Source organism: Amblyomma mixtum, chromosome 1 (genome assembly GCF_055824585.1).
Source record: "Amblyomma mixtum isolate Tamu chromosome 1, ASM5582458v1, whole genome shotgun sequence".
Lineage (NCBI taxonomy): Eukaryota > Metazoa > Arthropoda > Arachnida > Ixodida > Ixodidae > Amblyomma > Amblyomma mixtum.
In genome coordinates, this window is record NC_143012.1 from 67,744,677 (window position 1) to 67,772,462 (window position 27,786).

The following is a 27,786-nucleotide window of genomic DNA, read 5'->3' on the forward strand; positions in this document are numbered from 1 at the left end:
ACCACTGCCTGGCTTCTTGCAGTGGAAAAAAAAACCTTGTAAATGCAGCTATGGTTTAGCTCCCCTTGTGTGTTCTGTTTCATTATTGCCCAGTGTTGCATATATGCAACAAGCTGTAGTTGCTAATAAAAAATTATTCTTGAATATTTTTATGGTGTTTGTGTCGCTATTTGTGTTCTAAATGCAGGTAAAAAACTTGTTTTCCAGCTTTCCTTGCGTTTTCTAGAACTGGGAATTATTGGGTTAAATACCTCGGCGTAACCTTAGATAAGAACCTTAATTAGCACAAACATATTGATACCCTGTGCTCCAGGCTTGCTTCAGCTTGCTACATTCTATATATCGCGTGTTGCGGAAATAAACGCGCGCCGTAGAACGCTTCTCCCAGCTAAACGGGCGCATTGTTCGAGCTCAAATTTCGCACAGAAATGGTATTTGGTCCGCAGAATTGTTTTATACCAAGTTTGCTTGGGGTACTTACCGGATTCGAACAGAATAAGTCAGATATTCACATCATCTGCGGCGACGACGAAAGAAATTAAGCCGCTCTGTTAGCGATCGCACTGGTGGCGCCATCTCGTTTGTTCGCCGTGAAGATTAAGCAAATGTGGGAGATGTTTGCGGGAGGTTTGAAGACTCTCTTTCAAATGCTTTTTAATTGGTCACAAAAAACGTAGTTTGGCAAAAACTGCGCGAAATTCGCAGCCTTTCCAATGCCTTTAGCAATAAATCTTTTCGAGCTTCGAGTGTCGTCTGCTTTCGTCTGCTCGCTACCGACTGCAGCTTCCGAGTCTGTGCTTTCAGTCTTGCCTTCTTTCCTAAAGTACGGAAGCTTACTAAAGAGAAATGAGACCGTACACTGACAAAGAGAAGGCCATGGCCGTGTCTTGGATGTGCACATCCAATTCCATGCGCTTCGTGCGTAAGAAGTTTCTTGCGGAGTTCCTTCGCCGACCGTCGCATCGAGAATCTCTGAAAAGGTGGGTCGACAAGTTTCTCTCAACTGCAACTGTCGCAAAACCGAAAAGATGCGATGTTGGAAGCTCCAGGAGTTTTATTGCTGATGCAATTGAGGGCGCTTTCGACTCCAACCCACGGCTTTCCTGCCGACGCACAGGTTCGCTATTCGGCACCACAGCGTCAACAGTGAGCCGACACCTTAGGAAGAAAGGGCTGCGTCCTTTCAAAGTTCGCGTGCTCCACAATTGCAGTTCTGTCGCGCAGAACAGAGAAGAATTGCTGCAGACCCTGGACATTTGCAGTTCATACTGTTCACTGATGAATCTATTTTCCATCTTGGCGGCGCAGTGAACAGACAAAACACGAGAAAGTGGTCCCGGGAAAATTCCAGGTTTTCAACAACACGTCCTGTTCACTCTCCAGGTGTGGCAGTTTGGTGTGGGATTTGGAGAGAAGGGGTCGTAGGACCATTTTTTTTTCAGTGATACTGTCACTGCCGACTCTTACCTGTCGCTGTACGTACCTCTGCAGAACGATGTTCTGCCTGAGCTGAACAAAAGACATATGCAGCAAGAGGTCTGCATTTTTCAGCACGACGGTGCCTCAGCGCACTACGCCTCAAAGGTTCAGCGTTTTCTGGATGAAAATTTCACACGCAAGTGGATGTGCCGCGGGTCAGAAAACATGCCCTGGCCTCCGAGGTCACCTGATCTCACCCCGTGCGATTTTTTTTGTTGGGGCTTCATAAAATTGCTTGTATACAGCGCCAGCACACTGACGAGCATCGCTGCGCTCAAGGCCCGCATTGAGGACGTGTTTGACCCGATCACGGATGAAATGCGGGCAAACGTGTTCAGAAGCTATGAAGAACTCCTGGAGAGGTGCATCCAAGCCAACGGCGGCCACTTTGACGTCTGAGCTGCACAGGATCTCAAGAACACGTCGTGAAACGGCCCTTATCAGGGCCACCAAAATCCTGCCTGGTGGGAGCTAATGCACCACCGCTACTCCTTACCCGACCCTCTGCAAGTAAAGGAGAACCAAATGGCATCCACACAGACAGCATAGTGCAGAAATGCTTTCAGGAGGGTGTCAGAGCGCTCATAGCGTTTATTCTATGGCAGTGTACGACATCAAACCGTACCGGTAGCGAACAGACGAAAGCAGACGACACTTGAAGCTCGAAAAGATCTATTGCTAAATGCATTCGAAAGGCTGCAAATTTCGCGTATTTTTTGCCGAACTACGTTTTCTGTGTCCAATTAAAAAGCATGTGAAAGAGAGTCTTCAAACCTCCCGCAAACATCCCCCACATTTGCTTAATCTTCACGGCGAACAAATGAGATGGCGCCACCAGTGCGATCGCTGACAGAGCGGCTTAATTTCCTTCGTTGTCGCCTCAGACGATGTGAAACTCCGACTTATTCTGTTCGAATCAAGTAAGTACCCCAAACAAACGTGGTATTAAAGAATTCTGCCGACCAAGTACCATTTCTGGGCGAAATTTGAGCTCGAACAATGCGCCTGCTTAGCTGAGAGAAGCATTCGACGGCGCGCGTTTATTTCCGCAACACACGATAGAACAAGGGGGTTGCTGGACATATCTGTGCTGAAGATCCTTTTTTTTCTCTTTTTCACTGTCATTTGACGTACTGCTGCGAGTCATGGGCTAGTACATACAGATCTTACATTCATCAAGTTATCTCTTGCAGAAAAGAGCGCTGCAAATAATAACATACTCGAACAGCTACCAGTCTAGTGCTCCTTTGTTCAATAGGTTACAGATTTTGCAGTTTCCTTTGTTATATGAAATGAGAATAGCGATGGTTGTAAATAAAATTATACAAAATATTTACCCGCTTTCAATTAATATTTTTGTGTTGCCTAATAGAAGCACTAGAGATGCAAGAAATATTAATTTTAATTACCCTGTAACCCGAAACGCCTAGGGTCAGCGCCTAATTCAATATTGTGGGGCGAAAGTATGGAATAGTGTACCACTTGAAATTAAAATGGCTAACAATTTCTTGTTTTCAGTTAAGCGCTTCTACTTTTCGAAGACTGAGGGTTACGTTTGTTAATATTTTTGTCTGCTGTTGAGCGTTGCTCGCTATTACTTTTTGCACTGATCAATTATAACCGAGTTTCCTGTCGGTACCTTCTGTTGGTGCAATAACAAATGTGTACATTGGGCCTATACTAGCTTCGGCTATTGGCCCAGCAGTTTTTTGCAGACGTTTTGTATATCTGATGTGAAAATAAAGAAGGAAGGAAGGACCATGCTCTATAGTTACGAGCATCTCCCTGTCCGCTTCTACAAGAAGACGCCTGGACCCAAAAAGGCCCCAACGCCTAAGGCTTGATCCAAAAAGGCTCCGGCACCCAAGCCCACACCCAAGAAGCACACCCAAGCGGCACACCCACCTTGGGCGGCCCAGTCCGGGCCGCCCAAGTTTGTAAAGTCCGGGAACCCGACGAGGTCACCAGTCTTCAAGCCGGCGATTTCCCGCCCCTGGTACAAGGTCAAACTCAGGTGAGCAGTTGGAGTGGGTTAGTATCTGGACAGCGTAGTAGTCGGACAGCGACCAAGAGGTAAGCTTTTACCTATTATTATATCTTTTTTCTTACTCCTTGCGAAAACAGTCATTCGGTAATGAAGTTTAGAACTCCCGAAGGCGTCATGAATTATTTCTCGGCCAAAAAAACACAACGCCTGATTTCAAGCGCATCTTTTTACAATGTGTCACATTTGTGGACAAAAGTTGTCAACATGGGCGCTGCTCTCTCTCGCTTGTTCTCAACAGCCAGATTCCTGACCGACGAAAAGATCGCTGCCATGCTGGAAGAGAGCGATGCGGACCTTTCAGAGTCTGATAATGATGATCGCGCTTCGCCGCCTCCGGCAAGTGTTCATGACATCCGAAGATGAGGATGAACCTGAACCGAAGGTCGTCAACCTGCCCAAAAAGCAGAAAAGAAGCTGCTGGAAGCCAGGAGTAAGTTCTTGCACTTTGTTGCGCTAAATTTTCTTGCGCGTTTATTCACAGCCTCTTTCTGTTAAAATATTTCTAGTTTGATGTATGGTTAACCTAGATAATATTTGGCTTTCCAGATTCACAAACCCTGACATGACAGAGACAGTCACGATCAAGTGGACGTCGGTTTTCGGGAGCTTCTGTCCCCTCATGAGTATTTCGCCAAATATTTTCCAATGGATTTTTGGAGGGAACTCGCTGAACAAACGAATTTGTATTCCGTTCAGAAACGGAATCATCGATCAGTGAGAACAGACGTACTTGAGGTGAGGAAGCTCGCAGGAATACACCTAGTGATGGGAATTATGAGCCTTCCTCAAGCCCAGCTGTACTGGTCACGAGCAACACGTACCCCTTTTGTTGCTGACCACATGACCCGGAACAGGTTTTATGAGCTGCGTAATAACCTGCACTTTGTGGACCTCTCCGCAGTTACAGCACAGCAGAGAGAAGACAGGTTACACCTTGAGCGGCCAATAGTTAGCAGCTTTCAAAGTGCTTGCCGCTCATTGCCGCGCACAAGAGAATGCTCAATAGATGAGCAAATGATACCTTTTTCAGGAAGGTGTGCATTTAGGCAATATCTTCCTTCTAAGCCAAATCCACTTGGTTTAAAGAATTTTGTGTTGGCTTCCCCCGATGGCCTTGTTTTAGACTTCCTTGTTTGCACCGGCAAAAATACAGTGAATCCTGAAGACATGAAATTCTATGGCCTGGGTGGCGCAGTCGTGAAGCATCTTTCAACAACCTTAAGCGACCAAAAGGCACATCTGTTCACTGACAGGTTTTTCACCGGGCTGTCAATTGTCGACTACCTCACTGGAAAGCAAATGTTTTTGACTGGCACTGTGAACGCTAACCGCACGCAAGGGGCAGTCGGAAATTTGCCGAGTGACCGCTCAATGATCCGTGGTGAAAATGCTTGCCTCGTGCACGAGGACGGAAAAGTCTGTCTTGTGAAATGGAAAGATAACAAAGGAGCCCTTTTCTTGTCGAGCGCGGTTGGGTGTGACCCAATTGGTATCTGCAAGCGGTGGTCGAAGGAAGACAAAAAGAAAATACCTGTTCCTCAGCCAGCTATTGTATCCCTCTACTACAGGTGCATGGGTGGTGTGGACTTGGCTGATAGGTATGCGTCATACTAGAGAATTAAGATAAAAACGAGAAAAAGGACAATTAGATTTTTCACACACTTCCTTGATCTTGCAGTGTCCAATGCCTGGATTGAATACCGGCGGGACGCCCAACAACTGGGCATTCCAAAGAAAGAAATCCTTCCCCTGCTTCAGTTCAAGCAAGACTTAGCAGAGACATTAATCAAGGCCAATCCAACAACAAACAGCAGGACTGAAAGAGCAAGCAACGAGCCCACAATCAACCAAACAACAACTGCCCAACCATGATACCCGTAGCGACCACTTTGATCACTTTCCAGAATATTGCCAGCTCGAAAATGCAATGCGATGCAGGAAGAAGAACTGTAAGGGAAGGACAAGGGTGAGGTGCATGAAGTGCAATATTTTTCTGTGCCTTCAGAAGCAAAACTGCTTCGCTGAATTTCATAACACTGGGCACCGATTCCAACATTTGCGGTCGACCCGTCCATGGTGTACACAACTTATGTCCACGTTTGTGTACATACTTGTTTCAGCTAAAATAAATCAAATTTCTTGGCTATTTTTTTTCTATGCATCGTTAAGAGGATGCTTAATAAAAATAGCAAAAAAAATTCAGTTGTTTTCAATTGCTTCTTAGGTCGGTAGTGAAGAGGTAAGGCGGAGTAACCCTGGGTCAGCTCCCAAATCAGAAATACTGTCTGCTGCCACCCCACCCCAGCTAAAACGTAAAACGGAGCGAACTCTGCGACACCTGCAGAAAGGAACTCTTTTCTGTCCTGCCATAGCCAAATACTTTGATCCAAACATAGATGGGCGCTGCCCGCACTGTGGAGAGATCTGCGAAATCTTTCACATGGTCTGGGCATATACTCGGAATCCTCACCTTCCCCCTTCCCCCACCCCCACCCGAGAGGCATGGGAGGCTGCCCTCCTCAACTGCTCCACAGTGGAGTCCCAAAGGCCTGGAGGATCCAGGGACACCTGGAATCTATTCATAGTGGCTGCCCTTGCATCCCTGGATGTGCATTCAAGGAGGCCTAGAGGATCCAGGGACACCTGGAATCTCTTCATAGTGGCTGCCCTTGCACTATTGGCCTCGGACACCAAGGGAATTGAGAAGCATTGCCTTGCAATGCTTTGGGCTGTAGATGGTCGCCCCCAACTGCTTCCAGAAAGTTCAGGAAGACCAGCTTCCATTGCTGCCAAGGTAGTGCAGGTTCGCCTCACATAGGCAGGAACAGTGGGGGCGGCAGAAATGCACCGACATGCATGATTCCGAAAGCACGGTTCTCAGAACGCGAGCTACGCTGGAGTCCCCACCGCCATTCTGTGGTGTCCAGTACCTGGACGGAGGAAACGAACCGGTGCAGACGGCAGCTCAGGGTAGACCGTTCATTTCCAGCAGAGAGTGCGCGTTTCAGAGAAGCGAGAGAAGTGCTGATGATAGTACAGGCCATAGGAAAAACGAAACTGAAACTCAGGCAGGATACAACACTCGCCTTCCTAGCCAGCTGCATACGAGTGACCTTCCCAATCCATACCACCTAGACAGAACTGCAGTGGCTGTCACTATTCCAACCAGACATTTTTGTTATGCCTTGACAATACTCAAAGAGCAGCAGTCATTACGTCTGGATGGAAGTCTAGTGGCAGTTGCCATGTGTGAACAGAACTGTAGCGACAGATTGTGATTCCAACCGGATGGAGGAAATTGTAGTAGCAGTTGAGGTTCCACGTGGATGGAAAAGGCAAATTGTTGCTTCAACGACCAGGTCCGCATCTGCAAAAGGTAGACGCATGAACACCTTACCTGTCTTGTCATCGCACCGTTAGCCCCTAGAGACGCCCATCACTGGCACACCAACGCTGTCAAAGCTCTTGCCACCAGACAAGCCTCCATAGCTCGTGCCACCCCATCAGCTTCAGCACTACACAGTTTTTGGCACATGCTGTTGTAGCACACAGGCCCATTATGCATGGCATCATGTCCCACCAGAAGCTTTGGAATCCAGTCCTGGTTCACTTCTTCCCGTTGCTCGAACAGTCAACCTACAAATTAAAGATGCAGATTAGGTGAAGTGCTGCAGCGAAAGCTCGGTCGGGGCAAGCAGGTTAGTCTGGGAGAAAGTACTAAAGTACCAACCTCCTTTGCACAGATATGAGCTGGTTAGCACCTGTTCCATCCATGTCTGTCTCTTTGTGTCTCTTTCGCATTGCTTTTACATTGAAAAAGTGCTCCCTCGCGATTTTTTTTAAATTAGCAATAGATAGGCTGCAGGTTCACATGTTAAATTTCTAGGTGGCAAAATAAACTGATTTGGTTTGATTTGAAAACGTGGGTGTCGCAGACTCAAGGATACCTGCACTCCATACCTGACACCTGGTGGCATGGGTAATGGTTTCCAAGCAATGGATAATAGGCGCGGCTTGACAACGTGGGGCTACCTCATGAGAGCCAGAGAAGGCACGAAGTTTTGCATATTTTACAAACAACTGCTAACGCCTAGTGCAACACTGAGGATTAAGTGCTGTGGGTATGCCAGCCACTAAAATGCATGACGTTGTATGCTTAAAGGGGCCCAGAAACACAATATTGACTGTTTTGCCTATTGACCGCATACAGTGAGTAACAATGGTGCTATTAATGTCGGTAATACCACATATATTCCGTTTTTTAATATTTTAATGTCCTCCCAAAAACAAATTCATGGCTCTGATGGTGTCCCCACACAGTGTCGGGTTTTAGCAGCGGATATGACATCACCTAACACGAGCTTGATGATTGGACAAACAGTAAATATACTGCAAATGTGTGAATAAATAGAGACACATTTTGTCACCTGTCTGCGTTTTATATTAGGTCAACAAAAACAACTTGTTTGTCTTAGATAAAAGCCCTGCAAAGCAAGTAAAATAAAAATACACCACCGGGGGCTCTGGCATGGAAACGAAGCTGCCAGACTCAGCAAGAACGAGTTACAGAGAGCAGGCAACCATGGAGTACAAACTTCCGCAACGTGCTCTGGCTGGCTGTTTTGATTGGTTGCGCCAGGTGCCATCATTGGGAGAGCAAAATAGGAGTGGGAAGCACCGCCAAAATCGAGTTGAGGGCAGCGTTTTGTTTGCTTGTATTTTGAAATTTCTGCATTGAATAACTCCCGTTCCTGTGCATCGATTCCTGTAATTCTTTTTAAGTCAGCATCTGTGTGATATAAAGAATCCACCTGAAGTATAGCCGGAATCCCCCCGAGCAGTGTTTCACAGCCCCTTTAAGGGCAACAATGACATCCGGTTGGCTGTGAAGAGATTACAGGAATGGGAGCAGAATTGCACATTAGCGCTATCTGCCAGTGTGTGCCTGTTGTAGAGATAGTGCGCAGTGCACTCTACCTAATATACTGACCTTTTCACACAGGCATTTTGGTTGTACACAGCTTTTTCCGACAGAAAAGCCGCAAGGAACTTCTCTTTGCTTCTGCAGGGGCAGGCTGTCTGGGCGAACGAGTTACTGCCTGCGAGCCGTTTCTTTAAATTTCTATCGCAGCACTAGTTTGTCTATAAGTTCTGCATTCTGTGCAGAGTAACACACGGCTTCCACTCAACATGACCATGCTGCACAGTGAAAGCTAGAGTAGGCGGTTTCTTGCGCCAAGCTGTCTCCAGCGAAAGTGTCGCTGCTTATGCTAGTCAACGAAAAACAACCGATCCTTATTATTCATGCAAATCCACATGCAGAACCTATGCACCAAATTGTGCTGTGATAACGACTTGTGATAGAGCTTGTGATAGAGCTAACTCACTCAGCCAGACAGCCTGCCACTGCTGAAGCGAAGAGCAGTCTCTTACTGTTCTCAGTAAAAACTGGTTCTCTGGCTAGTTCAAAAGATGCATTTATCGGCATGAAAATTGGATTTAAATATCTTCTCGCCAGACTCCCGACGTGCTTACCGAAAAAGATAGGTTGCCATTGAAACGGGTTGCTATTGCCCGGCCCTTGTTTCTTGGAGTTTGGCCCGCCGGCCACCGCTCAGCGCAACCACACCCTCCACGCAGGGTAACTTTTTTTTTTTTTTTTTTGGCAACGCGGGCAAAAGACCTGAAGCGCAGTGACGAACGCAAACAGGCGGTGACGCGTTTCTATATTCAGCCTGGCCTGTATGGAATGATTTTTTTTTTTTTTAGCACGCGAGAATGCGCCGCGTGTGATACCAGTGCCTTCTTCAGTGGTGACACGTATGTGACGTTCAGCCACACTTGCACCATCATTGGCGCGTGAAGGGTGCACGATAAACGCCCATTGTGCAAGTTACGCATCACACATATCGTGGACAGGAGAAGGCGACAGAACACACGCTATGTTCTGTCGCCTTCTCTTGTCCTGTATGTCTGAATTTCGCTAGTCAAAATGTGTGATACCGACTACCAACTAGCCCAACCTAAAGCATTAGCAAGTTACGCAGCGGAGCCTCACATGTGGCTCGTTTTCAGTTGCTAGTTTTCCGCGTGCAAAACGCGCTCCATGCGGGCCAGGCTTTGCTTTGTCATCAAGGCGCCGGCGCTTAGGTTCAAATTACGCTCTAAATAGCTGCAAACACATGACACGGAACTGCGGTGTGTCGATGTGAAAGTTGTCGCTTACAATGGTGACAATGAACGTCTGAGCACGTGCTAGAAGGTACGATAAAAAAAAATCCCACGAACTCGGACGTTCGGCTCGTGCTACCCTTTCATTACTCGAGCTAACAGATACAAAACACGTCATTCAAAAGAAGACAACGTAAACGCTTACTTGAGAGCCGACAGATGCAAAAACGACGCCAGGACGCATAGGACGCGGTGAAGAATACACACCCCAACAGTCATTTCGCGGAAGTTTTTCGCATGCCAAAGCACAACGCAGCTGCGGGTACCGCGGGAACGCGGGAAAAAAAGCAGCTAAATATAAGACTTGACAGTTGGATTGGATTGGCCTGATTCCTTCTTCTGAATAGAATGAGAATCGAAACTGTTCGTTTGCCCGATAGTTTTCACCAAGAAGGCTGCATAATTTTTTACTGAATCAAAAAACAAGTAGATAACATCTATGAGCGGGCCACCGAAATGCATGCATGGGCAAGGAGCAGGGTGTCGGTTATTGTAGATTCATAAACAGGTCGAAGCATGGGAGCCTAGGACACTATTCTCGAGGGCATGGGTCGAAGGGTGCCGACAGGCTGGACAGAATAGGAAAGAGTTGAGCATTTTTCCTCGGGTTCTACCCTACGCACCTCTCACAGTCCAACAACCCGGTTCATCCGAGGGTCTCGAACCTTCGAACTCTTTTGAAAGTACTCGACATGAAACTGCCTGTGGAGCTCGAAGTGCACTTCCACCCTGGTGGCTCCAACTGCATGCCCTCAAGCTCAGTACTCGTGGTAGCGCGTAGTTTTCCCTTGACTGGCCCCAGCTACCTACTAAAAAACGACCACTTGGAATCTCAAAAATAAAGGAAAATTGAGCTCCAAAACCAACGGCCAGATCCCAAGCATGTCCCAGTCTTTGCAGTTGGAGAAAACGAGTACACACTGCGCGAACAAAACGAGACGTAAGGCACAAAAAAGGACAGACAAAGCGCGGTCCCTTCCCGTCTTGTTCGCGCAGTTTGTTGATTGTAAAACATTTTATTCGCCAGACTTTGTCAGCCCACTCCACCGCCAAAACTTGCGTTCTGGGGTCAGAGCTAGCCAGCACGTACGGTCTCCCACCGCTCGAGAGAAGGAGCTGTAACTAGGTCACCCAGAGGTGGCTCTATTTTGCAGTCCCACAGGATGTGATCGTAGGTAGCACGTTGGTCACGCGGTGTTTGCAGTTTGGGTTGTACTCGTTCTCTTCATTATGAACCAACTAGCCCGCCAGAGCGTCCTTTTGCAGTTCAGTTAGGAAGGAATGCACCGGCGCATCGTCACCTATTTGTGCACATGCCCAGATAGGTTGATTTCTGTCGCAAAAATTGGTTTTTGAGGAAATTTGGACTGTCGCACATATCTCGGTGGACACCTAAACCGTGTCGCAAATACTTGCTTTCCTCTTTTGCTTTCATTTATGAGGCTCAGCTGTTTATCAGCTGGGACATGTGCTTCTTATATGTTTCTATTGTCCTGTGTAACAAAACTCTATCCTCCCAGGCCTGCTCGTCTTTACTCTTTTTATTCTGCGTTTTCCCGGATTTCACCGGTTCGCGAGCATGGATGAAGCGAATTTACCCTCCGCGGGCGGTGGCTCAATGGTTACGGCGCTCGGCTGCTGGCCCGAAAGACGCGGGTTCAATCCCGGCCGCGGCGGCTGAATTTCGATGGAGGCGAAATCCGTCCCTCATAGACTGAGTCGCTTTGGGACGTTAAACCCCAATAAATCAAATCAAAATGAAGCGAATTTTCGCACGTACAGGAAAAATGTAGATATCGGGCGCTTGACGAAACCACTCCCTAGGGAGCGCGACAATCGGTATTTGTTTTTTTGTTTTTTTTTAAAGATGTATTTCTGCAATGGCGCGTTTAGTATTCCGCGATGATGCCTCGATTTGTACAAGCAGCACCCATTCGTTATCGTAACGAGGCCACAACCGAAGAATCCTCACGACGGCGCCGTCCTAGAAGAACAACCAGCACAGCGGTGCGACCGCGTTTCGAGGCGGCCGCGCTCGGCTCGCCTCGAACCAATCGCGACCGCGCAGTTCCCAGCTCGGCTGGTTTCTGAACTCGAACAACCATCCATCCACTGTGCGCTGTTTGTTTCGTTGCCCGCTTAGTTGCTTTTCACCCATCGCCGTCGGGCTGTTCGGACAGCTGTCAGCGGTGATAAAGGGAAAAAAAGAAGTGTCGCCGGCGAGAATTTCCATTTGCGACTGGAATGCGCCTGGTCCGAACGTAGTCGTCAGCCGTGCATTGAAGGGAAACCGACGCGATGGAGCCCGGCTGTGTTGTGAAGGCCCTGTACGATTTCGACTCCGGTCTCGAGGGGGAGCTTTCCATCAAGAACGGCGATTTGATTCAGGTGAGCGTCTTTAGCCCCTCTCCCTCTGCTGGCTGTCCCTGCGCAGTCAGCTGATCGCAGTTTGGGCTTCAGAAGTTGCTCATTTCGGACGCGTCGCAAAGTCAAAAAGGTAACCGCGCGCTCTCAAAAGTGGTTTCGGCTTGCAGGAAGCGTGCTCGCGAGTTATTTCATTCTCCCTTTTTATCTCATAACTGCATTTTTGTCTCTTTCGCTCTGCTACGAAGATTTTCCTGTATGCTAAGTAGTTCGCAGGGTGGCACTAACAAGGTTATAGTAGTGTTTGTGAATGCCGCTGGCCGCCTTCTGATGCTTTTCGAATCGAAACGGAGCGTGTTCTGGGTCTTCTTTCTCGGCTTGTGACCCGGAACCAGGAATAAACTGACGACTTGAATGATGTTAGCCGTTTTCGTGGTTTCGCATGTGTAGTGCGCTCTGAGCGGTACAAATAAAACAAACTTTAGGCGGGCGTACAGGCCAACGCTGGATGTAAGTGCGCACTTGTTTTGCTCGTTTATAGTCTGCGCCAGCCCCTCCCTCTGCCCTGTAATGTGGCAGCTCCGATGTTTTACGTCGGAAAGGACCCTTTTTTTTTTCCGGTCTAGTGCGTCCTTCGCACCCTGGCACTAATCTTGGCTAAACGACCTGAACCGTGCAGCGGAGACGTTGAATTTGTAAGAAGTACTTGGGTTTCGCGTCGTCTGAATACTCTCTTGGAATTCGGGTATGCTCGTCTGAGCGGTGGTTGACACCAGGCCCCTAGAGTATTAGTTTTTCTTTCTCGCTCGGGAGCATTTTCCTGTCTGTTTTTTTTTTGTTCTTTTCTCGAGGAAAACAAAAGGTCCATTGTTTGCTCGACGGGTTTTATGAGCCCAAGGCCGCGAAGTGAGTTGACTCCTTAAAAACCATTGCCAACGCAGACGATAGTAGCTGCTCGCGGCAAGACAAGCTATAGCGCCAACTGGACTAGTGTCAGTATGGAATTATTTATTACCGGAACACAGCAGGAAATGTGCAGTCTCCCGCTAAACCGACCATTTGTACCAAGGAACATTCGAGCAGTTCTAGTACATGAGGTTTGCAGGCATGCAGTTGCATTAACAAGAATGGAAAAACATTTTATAGACCAGATGATTTAGCAATTAGGGACTTTGCAATAAGTACAAGGATTGTGCCGAAAGTAATGCAAAAGTTTCTTATTATTAACTGTTACATTAACAAGAGTAGAGAAGCATTTTTAAATGATTTAGCAATTAGGGACTTCGCAGTAAGTAAAAGGATTGTACGAAAAGTAGTGCAAAAGCTGGCATAACCTGATTATTAATTGACATACGTCGTTGAAGTTCGACATGCTTGCAAAGCAACTCATTTTCTACATGCGAAGGTTCTACTAAGTATGGTTTCCATCGCTGGCACTCAATTTGTGCTAGCATCAATTTATTTGCTTGCTGACAATTCATGTCAGGGATCACAGTTCATGTTCTTCCACTGCCTCATTTGTCTTCAGCGATGGTGTTCCTAGTTTAAACTTCTTAATCCATCTAAGCACATTGCTTTTGTCTGACGTGTAATCTCCGTAAACATTCATAGCCTTTCTTCGATGTCAGACAACCTTCCTTCTTCATTCTTTAAAAACACTATGGCTGGCAGTTGTTTCTCCTTGAAAAATTAGTTACATGCAGTGAAAAGGATTGATTACCTACCCGAAAAAAACAATTAAGTTATTTGCAAGAAAACAAATGGTTATTACAAGGGAAGAGTTACTGTACAAACACATAGAATTTGAACAATATATACATAGGGTAATGAAGACATTGTGTCAACTTTTGCATTACTTTGGTACAACCCTTGTATCATGCTCCTGTATTTCAAGGAGTGTGGCTATACCATATTGTCACACGCACTTGTAACCTGCATTTGTTCCTGCTTAATTCTTGCTGATGGCATTACAATTGAGGCATATTGTTCTTTATTATAACAATTGTAAACAGGCAACATATGGTGGCACATGAGCCTAACCTGCTTCATGCGCAGAAATTTCAGCTGTATGAATGCATTTATCATTATTTTGTTTCACTTGATTACTAAATCAAATTCGAAACCTAGTTGTCACCTGTCACGCAGGGGCAGACTGAATACCGGAGTTTTGGCAAGCCTTTGTAAAAAACTTAGCAAGTATGCTTGTGAAATTTTTCACAATGTCAGGGCCAAAACTGATAACAGTATTTGCAGAAATAGATTGCAAGAATTGTGCCTGCGAAACTATGCCCAATGTCAGGGCCAAAACTGATAACAGTATTTGCAGAAATGGATTACACTTCAGCAGCATTGGTTACACAGTGAGAAAGCGCTCGGCAACCTTATTGTCTTTGTCTGGTTGGAGCGAAACCATGTTGAGAATTAAAACAGCATGCACATAGGATGATGGAAGATTCTCTTGTGCCCATTTCTTCTTGTCTAGTCTTGGCCTCTTGACATCAATAAGTACATGTGGCTAACAGAAGGAAGTGAGGTAGGAAGCACGGCACGCATATATTTTTCCATTTCCACAAAAAATCGTGTGACCATTTTTGGTCACGTCAAATGACCGTTAGGTCACACTGATGGGTCATTTGACTCAGTCATATGACTCATGATTTATGAATGACGATTGTGTGATTCTTCACAGGTGGCACTGAATCTCATATCACGTATCTTACGTGACTGCCCCGTCAATTGTCTTTTTTTATTCTTTCTCTGTACAAGATAATTCACTGACTGATAGTGGGTGTTTGTTGTTTGCAGCGTTATTTATAGTTGTACAAATAATTTCCACCTGCCTTTGGTTGTGTTTCTGCCAAAGCTTAGTTTTTTGAGGAGACAGTGACTGCGTAGCTCGCATTCTATTTTTTCGTTGCTCATACTGGAAAGAAAGCATTGCATGCTAGTTTAGTTCATCTTTTGGGGACCTGTTGTATATAATTTAAATGTGCCTATAGTCTGATACAACTCAAGAACAAAGCGGAAAATTCCTCTCAAGGGAGTGAGCCCCTGCATCCAGTGGCGTCAATCGATAGTCCCCCTTGATTGATTCCCCCTTGACCGATTGTCCCCCCCTTGACCGATTGTCCCCGCCTTGACCGATTGTCCCCCTTGACCAATTGTCCCCGCTTGACCGATTGTCCCCCCTTGACCGATTCTCCCCTTGACCAATCCCCTTAGACCTGCCATTGTGAAATCACGGGGTGGCAAATGAATGGGGAACAAGCACTGTTTAATAAGATTAGCTGCACTGTCATGGAAATCAGTCGATGCCTATTGGTTGGAGGACCACCTTTGGGGGCATCTGCCACTTTGTTCTTGAGTTGTGCCTGACTATAGCTATTCTGCAGATTTGTTCTGTCACTCCAGCAAGAAGTAGCTGCACCAGTATGAAAATGTTTTGCTCTGCCTGTGTGCTTAATTCGGGCTCAGGGTCGACGGTTTTCAGGGTGTCGCACCAGTCGGTGTCCCCTGAGAACTGTCGAAGCCACTGTGGTGCTGCATCTTACCACTGTCTTCATGATTTCTTGTGGATGAGTGTGTTGCCTCGATGTTGTGTAGGCTGTGGCAGCCTTTCAGTAGTATACTATTTTACGTTATGGATGGTAAAGTCAGAGCAGTTGATCATGCGAGTGTTTGCCTCTTGTTCACAACAATCCAGAGAGCATGCATGTTTCTCATGCAGCTGAATATCGTCGTTTTTGAGCACATGCATCTTGGCTGTTTTCTGCAAATAATGCAAAAGTGTCCAGGAGCATTGCAAAGTTCTTTATCATACGCTGTACGCACTTAAAATAGGTGGCACCTAACCATGGCCATGGTCTTTTGATGCTTTGTTCTTTGTCATGCAGCTTTTGTGTTACGCTTTTGAGAGAGCTTTGTACACTGCCTAGAGTGACTGTGGCACGGTGCTGTGTCAATTGCAGGGCACAACTTTCTAATAGGGAGGAATTGTCCAACTTCAGAGTGCACTAAATTCTTGTCTTGTAAAGCGCACACACCCAGATACAGAAAAAAAAAAAAAGCACTGGGGAAGCATAGAACTTGCATCTAATAATGTCTTTTATGTTTCAAAAACAAAAACTGTACTGCCTAATTGTATGGCTCTCTGTGGTTAACGTTTTTACTCTTATACTTCCTTCGTGACATGCCTAACAGAGCAATCCCTTCACATGTGCAGGCACTATTTTGTGGCACAACGACAGTTTGCCACCCTTTATTAGACACTAATAAAGGGTGGCAAACCGTCACCGAAAGACGCGGGTTCGATCCCGGCCGCGGCGGCTGAATTTTGGTGGAGGCGAAATTCTAGAGGCCCGTGTACTGTGCGATGTCAGTGCACGGGAAAGAACCCCAGGTGGTCTAAATTTCCAGAGCCCTTCACTACGGCGTCTCTCGTAGCCTGAGTTGCTTCGGGACGTTAAACCCCAACAAACTAAACCAAACCTTTATTAGACACTGGTGCCTCTCTAGTGGCTGGTTTTGTCTCTGCATCTCTGTATATGAAAACCCTGTCGTGGGTGGCACCTTCAGATATGTGGATCTTTTCTAAGCATCTTGCGCTATCCAGCGTATTGTAGCTTATGTTTGTTTTTATTTTTACTCACACTTACCTTGTAGACACAAGGAGAGAGATGCTGCTGTGTGCATTATCTGCCAGGCTTTGCCTGCTATGACACAGGGTTACTTTATGCGCCGTTCAGCACCAATAAACAGGCGAGAGGTTGCAAGCCATGTCGGCATTCGGTCTGCAGCTCACACCTAGCATTGCACCAGAACAGTGACTGCAGTATGGGATGAGTTATGATTTTCATTTGTAATAGGTGTATCTTTTTTTTCTCCTTCGGGACAAAGTGCAGCTTTTGCACTAAGCAGGCTTGTGGCTGCTTGCTAAAAACATATACTGCACCGTGACTTCCACCTATAATATGGTAACCACCGAGGAGCCACTAGGAAGGCATTTATTCAATACTCTTTATCGCTTCCACTGTCCATCCCTTTGCAGGGTGATGTCATTGGTGTCCTTCCAAAAAAATGTTGTGTTCATGCTGTTCTTTGTTCATCAAAGAGTATGGATGGTAGCCAGGATTGTTGGCATTATTCAAAGAATTGATCGAATATATGTAGGTATCTATTGGTAATTTCACAAAACCAGCACCACCCTGTGGTGGTACCACAAACTAGTCCAAGAAGGATCGGATTGAGCAGAACAGCGCCGATTGCTCCATTGCCTGAGTGGCACACGGGCTTATTGAGATGTTATGGAAGTTTTGCAGTAAAATATATCTCAAGAGTGGTCTTACGTGGATGTTTGCACGCTAACAAGACCAAAGAGCCGCTAAGCGTCATTGCTTGGTGTGAGTTTTCTGGTGCCAATAATGCAGAGAGAACATAGTAGGGAGCAGCAATTTTTTACGCTGTAGTGGAACGATTGCAGGACCGTGACAGTGCAGTAGTTATTGTGCACCCGGGCTATACTTGTGAAGAACTGAGGATTGGGCGAGTTGGTGATGATCCATCATATTAAAAAGCAGCGCTTACGAACACAGACAGAGGACGAGACAAGACAAACTGAAGGTGCTGAACTTACAACTGAATTTTAATTCTAAAGTAAGCAGTCATTTTATACACTTACACATACGCGCGTAAAGGCGTCTGGTCTAACACAGATGCCCTGCAACCACCCACATGCGAAAAAAAGCCAATAAAAACTGATGAAGAAAGAAAGAAAGAACAGGAAAACCCCTTCCAAGGTGTGCGCACAATTATCTCAACCCCGCTGCCCACAGTGAAGCATGCTCATTTCCCTGCATGACAAGCTAATCGAGGTTTTGCTCATGCATCCCTCACCCTTTCTGACAATGTGGAGTGCTGAAATTCAGGAATCTCTCTTGTGCACTGGTCGTCATGTACAAACAGCACTGTGGTGTCAACAAAAAACGGAGAACATTTACAGGTGAGGCAGTGTTGTGCTACATTTCAGTTTTCTTTGCTGCTGACGGAATTGGCATGTTCTGCGAGGCGAACATTGATACAACCCCCGGTCTTCGATATATGTATATACGCCCGCAAGACAAAGGGATAAGATACACAGTGCCCTTCTTACAGGCAACATATTTGTTCCCATGCTTAATATTGCATAGCTTCTTACTATTATTCCCCTCGTGTTTCCTCTGTACTGCAGCCCCTACCGTTCCCAGTTTATTGGGAGCAGAAAAAAAGCATGCTTACTCTGTATCGGGCCCCTACTCTTTGAAGTCGGTGAAACAGGGCATGAATGTACGGCATAACTGCCAACTTCCTTTCTTTTGGGCCAGAACAGAGTTCTGAGGGGAGTCATCCTGAACAGATGATTTCACTGAAGTTGAAGGGTCTACGTGTATATATGGCACTGTTTATTACGAAGCATCACTGAGCACACATGACTAATGGGCAGATTTGTGAAGAGTTTTGTGCATGATTGTCTCTGTGATTACGGGCCTTATTATGGCATGCGTGTATGATGGTGTGGTGCATTGTTATCCACAGTGAGTAGGGGCATGGTGATGTAATCCCTGTATTGGAATTCCATTTCATTGTGATCCTATTTGTGCTTTAACTGCCCCATGCCCTCACTGTCGCTAAAATTGAACAAACGGGTGGATGGCGAAATGAGAATAGAATTGGACGAAAAGAATCCTTTCATTCATCGCTTACGAGCGAACTGAAAGCACTAGGGGTGCGCGGGAAAATGCGACCTCAATGTTATTTCCTTCCACCTGCGCACACAATTATAGATCTGTACTGCTATGTAAAGCGGCACATGGTTAATGAAATTTGTAACCATGGAAAACTGCAGCAGGGCCCAAGCCTTCTAAGCTGAAACTCTAGTGACAGTGACTGGCAACTTTGTCTAGCTTGTTTTCTGTGAGCCAGCATGAAAGTTCCACAGTCACTGGGTCGTTTTTGCATGACCTGGTTTTGTCATTCACCCATTGTGTTAGAGCCTTCATCGCCAATGTCAGCATTTTCAGTTCTCTGCAAAGAGCACGTCTGCTGCTGGCAGGTTTCTGCTTTCACGTAGGCCCTTTTTCAAACTCCGGAGAGTGAATATTTCCTTGTCTCTCGTTTATTTCTTCTATGCCTTCTACAAAGGAGGCTGTTTCGCTCACACAAGGTTTCCATCATCAACAAACAAGCACTAGTTTGTCATGAAAGTTTTTAAGACGTGTGATTGTACCTGGACTGACCCCGGAAACAGTCCTTTGTAATTGTGCTATATTGGATCAATTGTGGTGCTCCCCCTCTGGGTTGTGGTGAAAATCGGTAACAAGGGAGGAAAGGTGTGCTATCTGGGAGAAAGCTATGAGGAGGAAAAAGGCACTGTAGCACTCGGGCACTTAGCTTGCTTGTACTTTGCAGGCAAGCTTGAGTGAGGAAAGGGTTTTGATTATGAAGAGAAGATTGGTGCATGCCAGCAGTGCTGAATGTGCTCCAAGTGTGTTGACGTACAGGTTCAGTCACACTTAGAGGGAACACGGCTCCACGTGGCCACGTGCCTGCGGAGTGCCATTGCATCTAACCCGTTAGTGAATCAATGCAGAGTAGCGCACTAGAAGAGGGACCTCGACGTGGTGCTTCGTGTCATCTGCCCCTCTGCACGGGTTTGCTACTGACTTGGTCGCAATAGTGCTCCGTGTGTGCGCAGCCACGCGGAATCATATTCCCTCTAAGTGTGATTGACCCTGTACACACACAAACGCCATGTTGAAACTTGCTAGTCCAGCTGACAACAGTTCATTAATTCGCAAATAATGCAAGGAATGCGATTTTTTTGTTTTGTTTCGCAAACCTTCTGTTCAGGTCCTGGCTACAGTGGACAAGCACTGGACCCTGGGAAACCTTCACGGCCAGCGGGGCAAGTTTCCCTCAGCATTTGTGGTCGAGGTCAAGGCGCCCCAGTTGCTGCCCGGCCAGGAACTCTTTGCGGCCACAGCGGATTTCTCGTCCAATGTGCCGGGTGATCTGAGCTTTCGGAGTGGTGAGTATGCTGCTGAAAAGGAAATGGATGCTGCAAATTGTATGTCAACAATTTAAACGGTCTTAGCAGTTAAAAAAAAAAAAATTCAGGGGGCACTTTGGCTCTCTAAAGTGCTGCAAGGCGAAAGCGTTTCCTGGCGCGCTGTTTGTTTTTATTTACTTTTTTATTTTTCATATTTTATTTTATTTTTTGCTCCTTTTCTTATTTTATTGTTTTTGTTTTTATTTTCACATCTTATTTTTGTTTACTTTATTTTTATTTTTCTTGACTTTATTCCTTTTATTTTATGAAACCCATGCATTCACTAGATGCGCCTTTATTCATGCTCGAACTTTGAGCCTTCATGACGGAGTGGTAGCGTCTCCGCTTCAAATGCCAAAGGCTCTGGTTCGATTCCCACCCTCGGCGCAGCTTCTTTTTAAGCAGTGACGCCGAAAGGCGGACAAATCTGCCAACGCGTCTGTCGACACGGCTGCCGATGCGTCTGTTGACACGGCTGCCGATGCATCTGTTGACACGGCTGCCGACGCGTCTGCTAACGACGGCATGAGGCATTAAAGGCTTTCACCTTAAAAGAAAGTGGTAGGGTTTTAACCTAGTTAAACCGAGTAGATGTGCGAAAGCTTGTGTTTAACCTGGTTGGTTCATGGTTTTGCTTTGTTGGGTTGTCGGCACGTCTGGCGACGATATTAGTTCAGTAGTTGCATTAGTTGATGAAGACGATGTGCAATGCACAGCGTGCGAGAATGTGCTGCAGTTTAACACAAGGCGTGACTGACTTGCAGCGGTAGTATGGTGCTGACATGCAGTGGCCAACAAAGCTAATCTGTTCGCACCGCCATGGGTTCAAATCCGAGCCACGGCAATACTTATTTAATTAATTTATTTATTAATGGTTTGGCCTAGGTCATCATGAAGGTCAAGCTTCACACAAACTCGGCAAGCCCGTTTATGCCTGGTGAAGTAGTTATTTTGAACCAAAACATGGGAAGCTATGAAGAAGCACTTTCAGATAAAAAAAGGTATGCGAAACGGAAATATTAAACGTGCACTGAAGAGGAATCTGAACTCGTCTTTTTGCCGTGGGGCGTTCCTAGCGTTCTTAGAAACTGCGACTTATTGCCCTCTGTGGCCGATTTCCCTAATTAAATCGAATTAACGCCCGGCTCCCGCCTTTTTTTTTTTAATTCTCCCTGGTACGGTGGGCGGAGTCGACCAACGCGGGGAGTGCCTTTCAGCCAGCTCCGTGGAGGCTTTGCTTTCACTTCATTTTGTTTTATGGGTTTCTGCGAATAAATAGTTTCATGTACGGATAATATAACCACGAAATAAGCCCACAGAAATAAAAAGACGCGCGGACTATTTGCTTCTACGACTACTACGTATTACTCCGCCGAAAACAGAGCGGCAAGCCGCCACGAGACTGGGTTAAAGGCACTCCCCGTGTTGGTCGAATCCGCCCACCGTACGAGGGAGAATTTAAAAAAAAAGGTGGGAGCCGGGCGTTAATTCGATTTAATTAGGGAAATCGGCCACACAGGGCAATAAATCAATGTTTCTAAGAATGCTCGGAACGTGTAGATTGAGTTCCCGCGGCAGAAAGACAAGTTCAGATTCCTCTTCAGTGCACCTTTAATGAAGTATGGACACCAAAATTTTGGTTGAGTGTTTTTTTTCCTTTGTAATCATGCTTAAGAAAATAGTATGCATGGATCACCACGTGACATTCACCTACAACTGCTAAGTAATTTATAATTTAAGTTATAATTTAATTTCCTCTCTCTAGCTGTTTCAGTTTTTGGCTTCAACAGCCAAACGATGGCTGTAATGTTGAAGTTCAGTATAGGTGACATTGGGCATGAAAAACTGCAATATAATCATTGCTTCATCGTTTTAATTTGCTACAGTGATAATGCCAGCCTGAGAGCTGGAATGACGAAGAAGGTTTAGGCTACATAGCCCCGATCTTGGCCCGCTGTCATATAACTCTAATGTTCCCCTTCCCCCGAACTCTTTCCATAGCAAGCCCTTGAGGCTCAACTCATAGACATTCATTCATATGGTGCCCGCTGACTTTTCTGCAACAGCTGTATCCTACCGGTACTCACCTATGGGGCAGAAACGTGGAGGCTGACAAAGAGGGTTCAGCTTAGGTTAAGGACAACGCAGCGAGCTATGGAAAGAAAAACGGTAGGTGTAACGTTAAGAGATCGAAAGCGGGCGGAGTGGGTGAGGGAACAAACGCGGGTTAATGACATCTTAGTTGAAATCAAGAGGAAGAAATGGGCTTGGGCAGGGCATGTAATGCGAAGGCAAGATAACCGCTGGTCCTTAAGGGTAACGGAGTGGATTCCAAGAGAAAGCAAACGTAGCAGGGGACGGCAGAAAGTTAGGTGGGCGGATGAGATTAAGAAGTTTGCGGGGATACAGTGGCGGCAACTGGCGAAGGACAGGGTTAATTGGAGAGACATGGGAGAGGCCTTTGCCCTGCAGTGGTTGTAGTCAGGCTGATGATGATGATGATGATGATGTCTTTTCTGCAAGACTTGCTTGCCTTCCATGTCCTCAAGCTCCAAGCATTTTTTGTTGTTGTTGTTGTTAGTGGCTATTTATTAGTAATAAGAAAATAAAATATGAAGGCAAAAGATGTTGCCGGCCGTGGCATCTGCCATCAAAGCCTGAAACACCTGAGCTGCGGCTAGCGGGAATAAAATGACACGGAGAGGACAGGGAGAAGAAAAGGGGGAGCGATAGAAGAACGGATAGGGGTAGGGCGGCAATACACTATTCAATTCAATTCTTTTTATTATCATTTCTTCAGCACAGTACATAACATCACTGTCTGGATCCTTAGCCAAAGGCTAGTTATGGATCCATGCAATAAAAGCAAAGAGATTAGTGAGGACAAATGCTTTCTACTGCATGCCAAAATAATACACATAAGAATGGTGGAAAAATGCAAAGCGTACAAGCAAGATGGTTCAAATTACAGAAATACAAGAGGGCTCACGACAAAAAAATAGAAGAGTGTGGAAAAAAACATGAAGGCAGGAACAGCATTCTTTATACAAAATAAACGCAGTTGCCTTAGAAGTGATTATTCAATGACATATGAATGGCAAACCCAACATAGACACTACAGAGAATAATAAGAGACAATCACTAAGCGATCTGCATTGTAAATCAGGTAATTATTTGTGACAGAAAAAAGGTCTTCAGTGAAATATAAGGATTAGACGTTGCAAGGACTGCACAGGGGATTTTATTCCAAGTTTTTACCCCTTGATACTCGAAGCGGTGCTGGCCATAGTCATTGCGAGATGTAGGAACCAGAAATCTTCCAGAAATGTACACCAGAAATGTACAAATACAGGGAATTTAAATTAAATTAATGTGGGGTGCTGCCCGCGCAACGTTGAGAGTGCGCGGGCGTGCAAATTGCGTGGTGGAGGGGGAGCGGCCGGCTGCAGCCCCCGCGATGACCGTTTTCTGCCCCCTTCACTCATTTAAATAATTTAAGAAAGAGAACATGAATTTTTTAAACTGCAAGAACTGTCAAGAAGTTGTGTAGCTTTCATTTGTAGCCATGTTCCTGTTGTTATGATTATTACGAAAAGGCACCAAAAATAAATGGCAAACAGAACCGACTTGCCCACTTCTAGGTGCTTAGCATATGACTGTGCTCAGTCGGACAGTGATAAGTGCTAATTACCCTGGTAAGTATTTTCTTTGCGAGAGGTCAGTTGTCAGTATGATTCAGCCTCTGTGGACATAGCTACCACAAGGAAAAAATATATGAAAATGTCACTGATTTGAGATTTAGATATATCATTACCACAATGCATATTGATAAAAATGAATGGGGGTAAATACCCTCTGGGCAGATTGAGGTGGTAAAGGAATGCGGAAATTAACCTGTAATTGACTCTGTGCCTCACACCCTTCCTTCTAGCACCGCCACGATAGCTCAGTGGTTATGGCACTCGGCTGTTGGCCCGAAAGACGAGGGTTCGATCCCGGCCGCTGTGGTCCAGTTTCGATGGAGGCGAAATTCTAGAGGCTTGTGTGCTGTACGATGTCAGTGCACGTTAAAGAACCCCCAGGTGGTCAAAATTTGCGGAGCCCTTCACTGCGGCATTCCTCAAAGCCTGAGTCGCTTTGGGACGTTAAACCTTAATAAACCAAAGCAAACCTTTTTTCTAGCTCCAACCTCCCTTCCTTGGCACACTGTTGTTGCCATTACACCGACTGGTTAAAAGGTGGCTCTGCTTGGCCTGATTCTGTCTTCAGGATCCATGGTTGCTTTGTGTGCAATGCTGGAGTGGTATGGTGTGTTTGCACACCTAGAGGCATGCAAGCAAATAAGTAGTGGCATTCAAGTTGCATTATCTTATCTCCTGGTATGTGTTGTTTGTCTCCCACTGTGCGATAAAGAGAGACGCGCTTGTGCCCGCATGCAGGGTGGCAGTCTTGCGGGGTGTTATTTTGAACCCGCATTTATTGTTTTAGCTGTGGAGTAAAGGGAAACAAGTGGAGAAAATATAAAAATGACATCAAAACATAAGCTAGCGCACTTTGTAGCGTGGGTAGTTTGATATGTGCAGAGGAATTGTCAAGGAAAAAAAAAATTCACAGAAAGAAAGATTCACAGCTGTCTTTGGAATACAACAGAATGGTTCACTGGCCTGACTCTATGCTGCCTGTACTGGTAGTTTTGCGAGTGATTGGAAACTGTCACGCTGCGCTGCTGTTTTTCAGTGGCAGGCCGCGAGGATTAGAGGCAGTGTTGCAAGCGTGCGTGTTACGAACAATGCATGAGCATGGTAGACCAGGAAGGCTGTGTTGTTCAAGCATTTTGGTTGTTGATTTTAGTAGTAGTAGTAGTAGGGATTTATTTAAAAATAATAATAAAAGGAAGGAAATTATTTTTGCTAGCCCCGGCATCTGCTATCGCTATGGGAAGCGCCTGAGCTGGGGCAGCAGAAATAAAGGAATAGCAGGCAGACTGGAGAAATGAAATGAAAGAGTTGAGGGGACAGCCAGAAAGGATAGGGGGGGATAGAGGCACTGCATACAAGTACTCTATTTACAAATTAATCTATATACAGGTCGGGCGTGTTTGATGTTCATAATCGAAAAGGAAGGAGAGCGCGCGTGCACTACACGCTGTACACTACAACTGGAGTGGTGCGCCCAGCTGATAATCGTCTTCTTCAGTTTGGGCTTTGAATTCTCCGGGGCCTTTCGGCAGTGTCTAATTTTGGGGGCCAAGTTTTGAGGTGCGGAAGGTTTCTTTGTTGTGAAGGAGACTACCATGCAAAGTGGCACGCATTTAAAATAACTGAAGTGTGTGCCGAAAACGCCGCAGTTTGGGCATCTTCTTTCCTCTCTTTTTCCTGTTGGCAGATCAGTGTGATTCTCGCATCTTTTCCTATCAGGACGCAGGGTCGATTGGGCATCATTCGTGAGAGTTCCAACCATAGTGCCTTGCTTATTTTAATGTGCTCCTGATTCTGGTGCGCATCCAGATTGTTGCAGCGAAGAGTGGGAATGGAAGGTTTTATGCAGCTGCACTTTTAGTTCTAACTATTCCGCTTTATAATCAGTTATCATTCAGCCATAAAATGGTGGCACTGTTAATTTCCTATTGATCAACACCACAGATTAACAAGAAAAGCAACATTCCCCTATGCTCTCCTTGGTTTCGGTGACTTCTGGCTTTCTTCTTCTGTAAACTATTCTTAGGTGTGCTAAGGGTGATAGTAAACTTGATCTGTTCTAAGTGCAATGTGTGGCATTTTGATGTTTAGTCTGTCAACTTTTGCATCTCCCATGTTGGTGGCTGTGGAAGATTATTAGTTAGCTTACATTCCAACATCCTGTTGTTTGGCTCTGGACTGTGTAACGGTAGCCTATGCATTCCTGTTGTGTTCTCAGTTTAGGACTAAATGGAAAATAGGAAAATCCAGCAAGCTGTGAACAAGGAAGTGACCGAGGTAACTTTAAGAGACGGAAAGAGAGCCAAGCGGGTTAGGGAACAAGTGTGAGTTGATATCCTAGCTGAAATCTTGAAGAAATTTATTTATTTATTTATTTTTTATTTATTTTACCCTCAGGGCTTACAAAAGCATTGTAGAGGGGAGGGGCAGAAACACAAGGGACACTATGCAATTTGGTTAATAAAAGGAAACAGAAAAAAAAAATATAAAGGCAACAACAACAACGAAAAAAGAACAAAAACGGCACGTATTCAAAGCACACGGGTCGGTTACAAATGTGCAATAGTTTGGTTGAACAAAATGCAGCAGAGTACAGCATCAACGTAAAAAAAAATAAAAATAAAATGAAGGAACAGTCATACAGATCGTGATAAGCGCCAGTGCAAGTTTTAAAAAGAAAATAAAAAAGGGCTTCAAAATATGTTAGTAAGGCAAGTACGAAATTGGTGGTTGTCGGTGATAGCGACCAGGTCAGCAGGTAGATGGTTCCAGTCACGGGATGTTTTTGGTAGAAATGAATGTGCATATGTCATGGAATGTGCATATGTCAGAAATGGACATGGGCACGGCACATAGTGGGAAGGAAAGATTATCATTGGTACCTTAGTGCAATGGAGTGGTTCACAAGGGAAAGTAAACATATCAGGAGCGGCAGACAAGCTTTTAAGCATGAAATGCATTTAGCTCTTCAGGTAAAAGCCGCAGTGGGACTGAGACAGGACGAAAGAAGTGGACAGGCTCATCACGGTGTGCCTGTACCTGTTGAGCATGTGCCAACTGGCTTGCTAGACTTCTTAATCTCATCTGCTCTCTTGGAATCCACTCCGTTACCCTTAAGGACCAGCCATTCTAGATTACAGTATGCTTTTTCAGCAGTGCATTTCATCCTTATATCTAATCTCGATGACAAGATAGTGTGTGAATTTTTTTTTATAAACACCAGTAATAAATTAGAGGTACGCAGATTACGCGAGGGCACAAGCGAGTGAAAACGGTAAGTAGGTAGGAAGAAGCTAGGAAACCGCAAAAAAAAATTGGAAGGGACACTTAGGCTCCTTCTTAAGAGTATGACACAATAGAGTAATGGGTTAATTCCCACATATTCAGAAGGTCATTCATTCTCCACTTGACATTCATAGATCGCTGGGAGTCCCCATACCCCCCCCCTGGGGCAGTGGTGCGGCGGTTAAGCGATGCGCCACTGCCGTGCGATGGCAGGTCCTCCCAGCGGTGGGCCTTGTGCGCCCCAGGTTGCTTTTCCCTAGCGACCGATCCTTAATTTAACTGCCACCTGCCACGGTGGGCAGTTTGATCACCATCCTATAGGCAGGTTGTGAAGACTCCGCAAGGTCACGTGACCAAGGCGGCCCATCTGCCTCCTAGGTTGCTCTCTGGGGACCACCTGCCAAAGCCATGCTAGGGATTTTTCACTCACAACGCTGATGCCGACAGCGAATTTTCTGGATGACGGGGTCTTTAATGCAATCGCCTTAATATATTACAGCCACAGATGGCATAGGACAGAGTTAATTGGAGATAAGTGAGTGAGGCCTTATATGGGCTGACGATAATGGCAGTAGTGCATTCCTGTAGCTTGCTTGCTC

General features: G+C 45.8%; 2 protein-coding genes across 9 annotated transcripts in view; one reads left to right on the plus strand and one right to left on the minus strand.

The window, feature by feature from the left end:
* LOC149366605 (PMS1 protein homolog 1-like) overlaps positions 1-10,040 on the minus strand; it is a 94,874-nt gene extending 84,834 nt beyond the window's left edge. For 4 of the 7 annotated variants that reach the window (XR_016283968.1, XR_016283966.1, XM_089551418.1 and 1 more), the window contains exons 1-2: positions 9,903-10,040; positions 6,924-7,162 (exon numbers count right to left, since the gene is read on the minus strand). Coding sequence is in view for 1 of the 7 variants with exons in the window: in XM_089551440.1 (XP_089407566.1) it covers positions 7,107-7,162; positions 9,903-9,976 (130 nt within the window). In the remaining 6 variants the exon portion in view is untranslated. The remainder of the gene's footprint in view (positions 1-6,923; positions 7,163-9,902) is intronic. The other 3 variants (XR_016283965.1, XM_089551440.1, XM_089551429.1) reach the window with 1 other exon arrangement.
* A 1,577-nt stretch (positions 10,041-11,617) lies between these two features.
* Positions 11,618-27,786, plus strand: part of LOC149366609 (dynamin-binding protein-like) — a 63,788-nt gene continuing 47,619 nt past the window's right edge. Inside the window, exons 1-2 of one of the 2 annotated variants that reach the window (XM_089551463.1) lie at positions 11,618-12,145; positions 20,006-20,183. In XM_089551463.1, the coding sequence (XP_089407589.1) occupies positions 12,056-12,145; positions 20,006-20,183 (268 nt within the window). In that variant the 5' untranslated portion in view covers positions 11,618-12,055. Of the gene's footprint in view, positions 12,146-16,211; positions 18,120-20,005; positions 20,184-27,786 lie in introns of those variants that run through there. The other variant, XM_089551469.1, reaches the window with a different exon arrangement.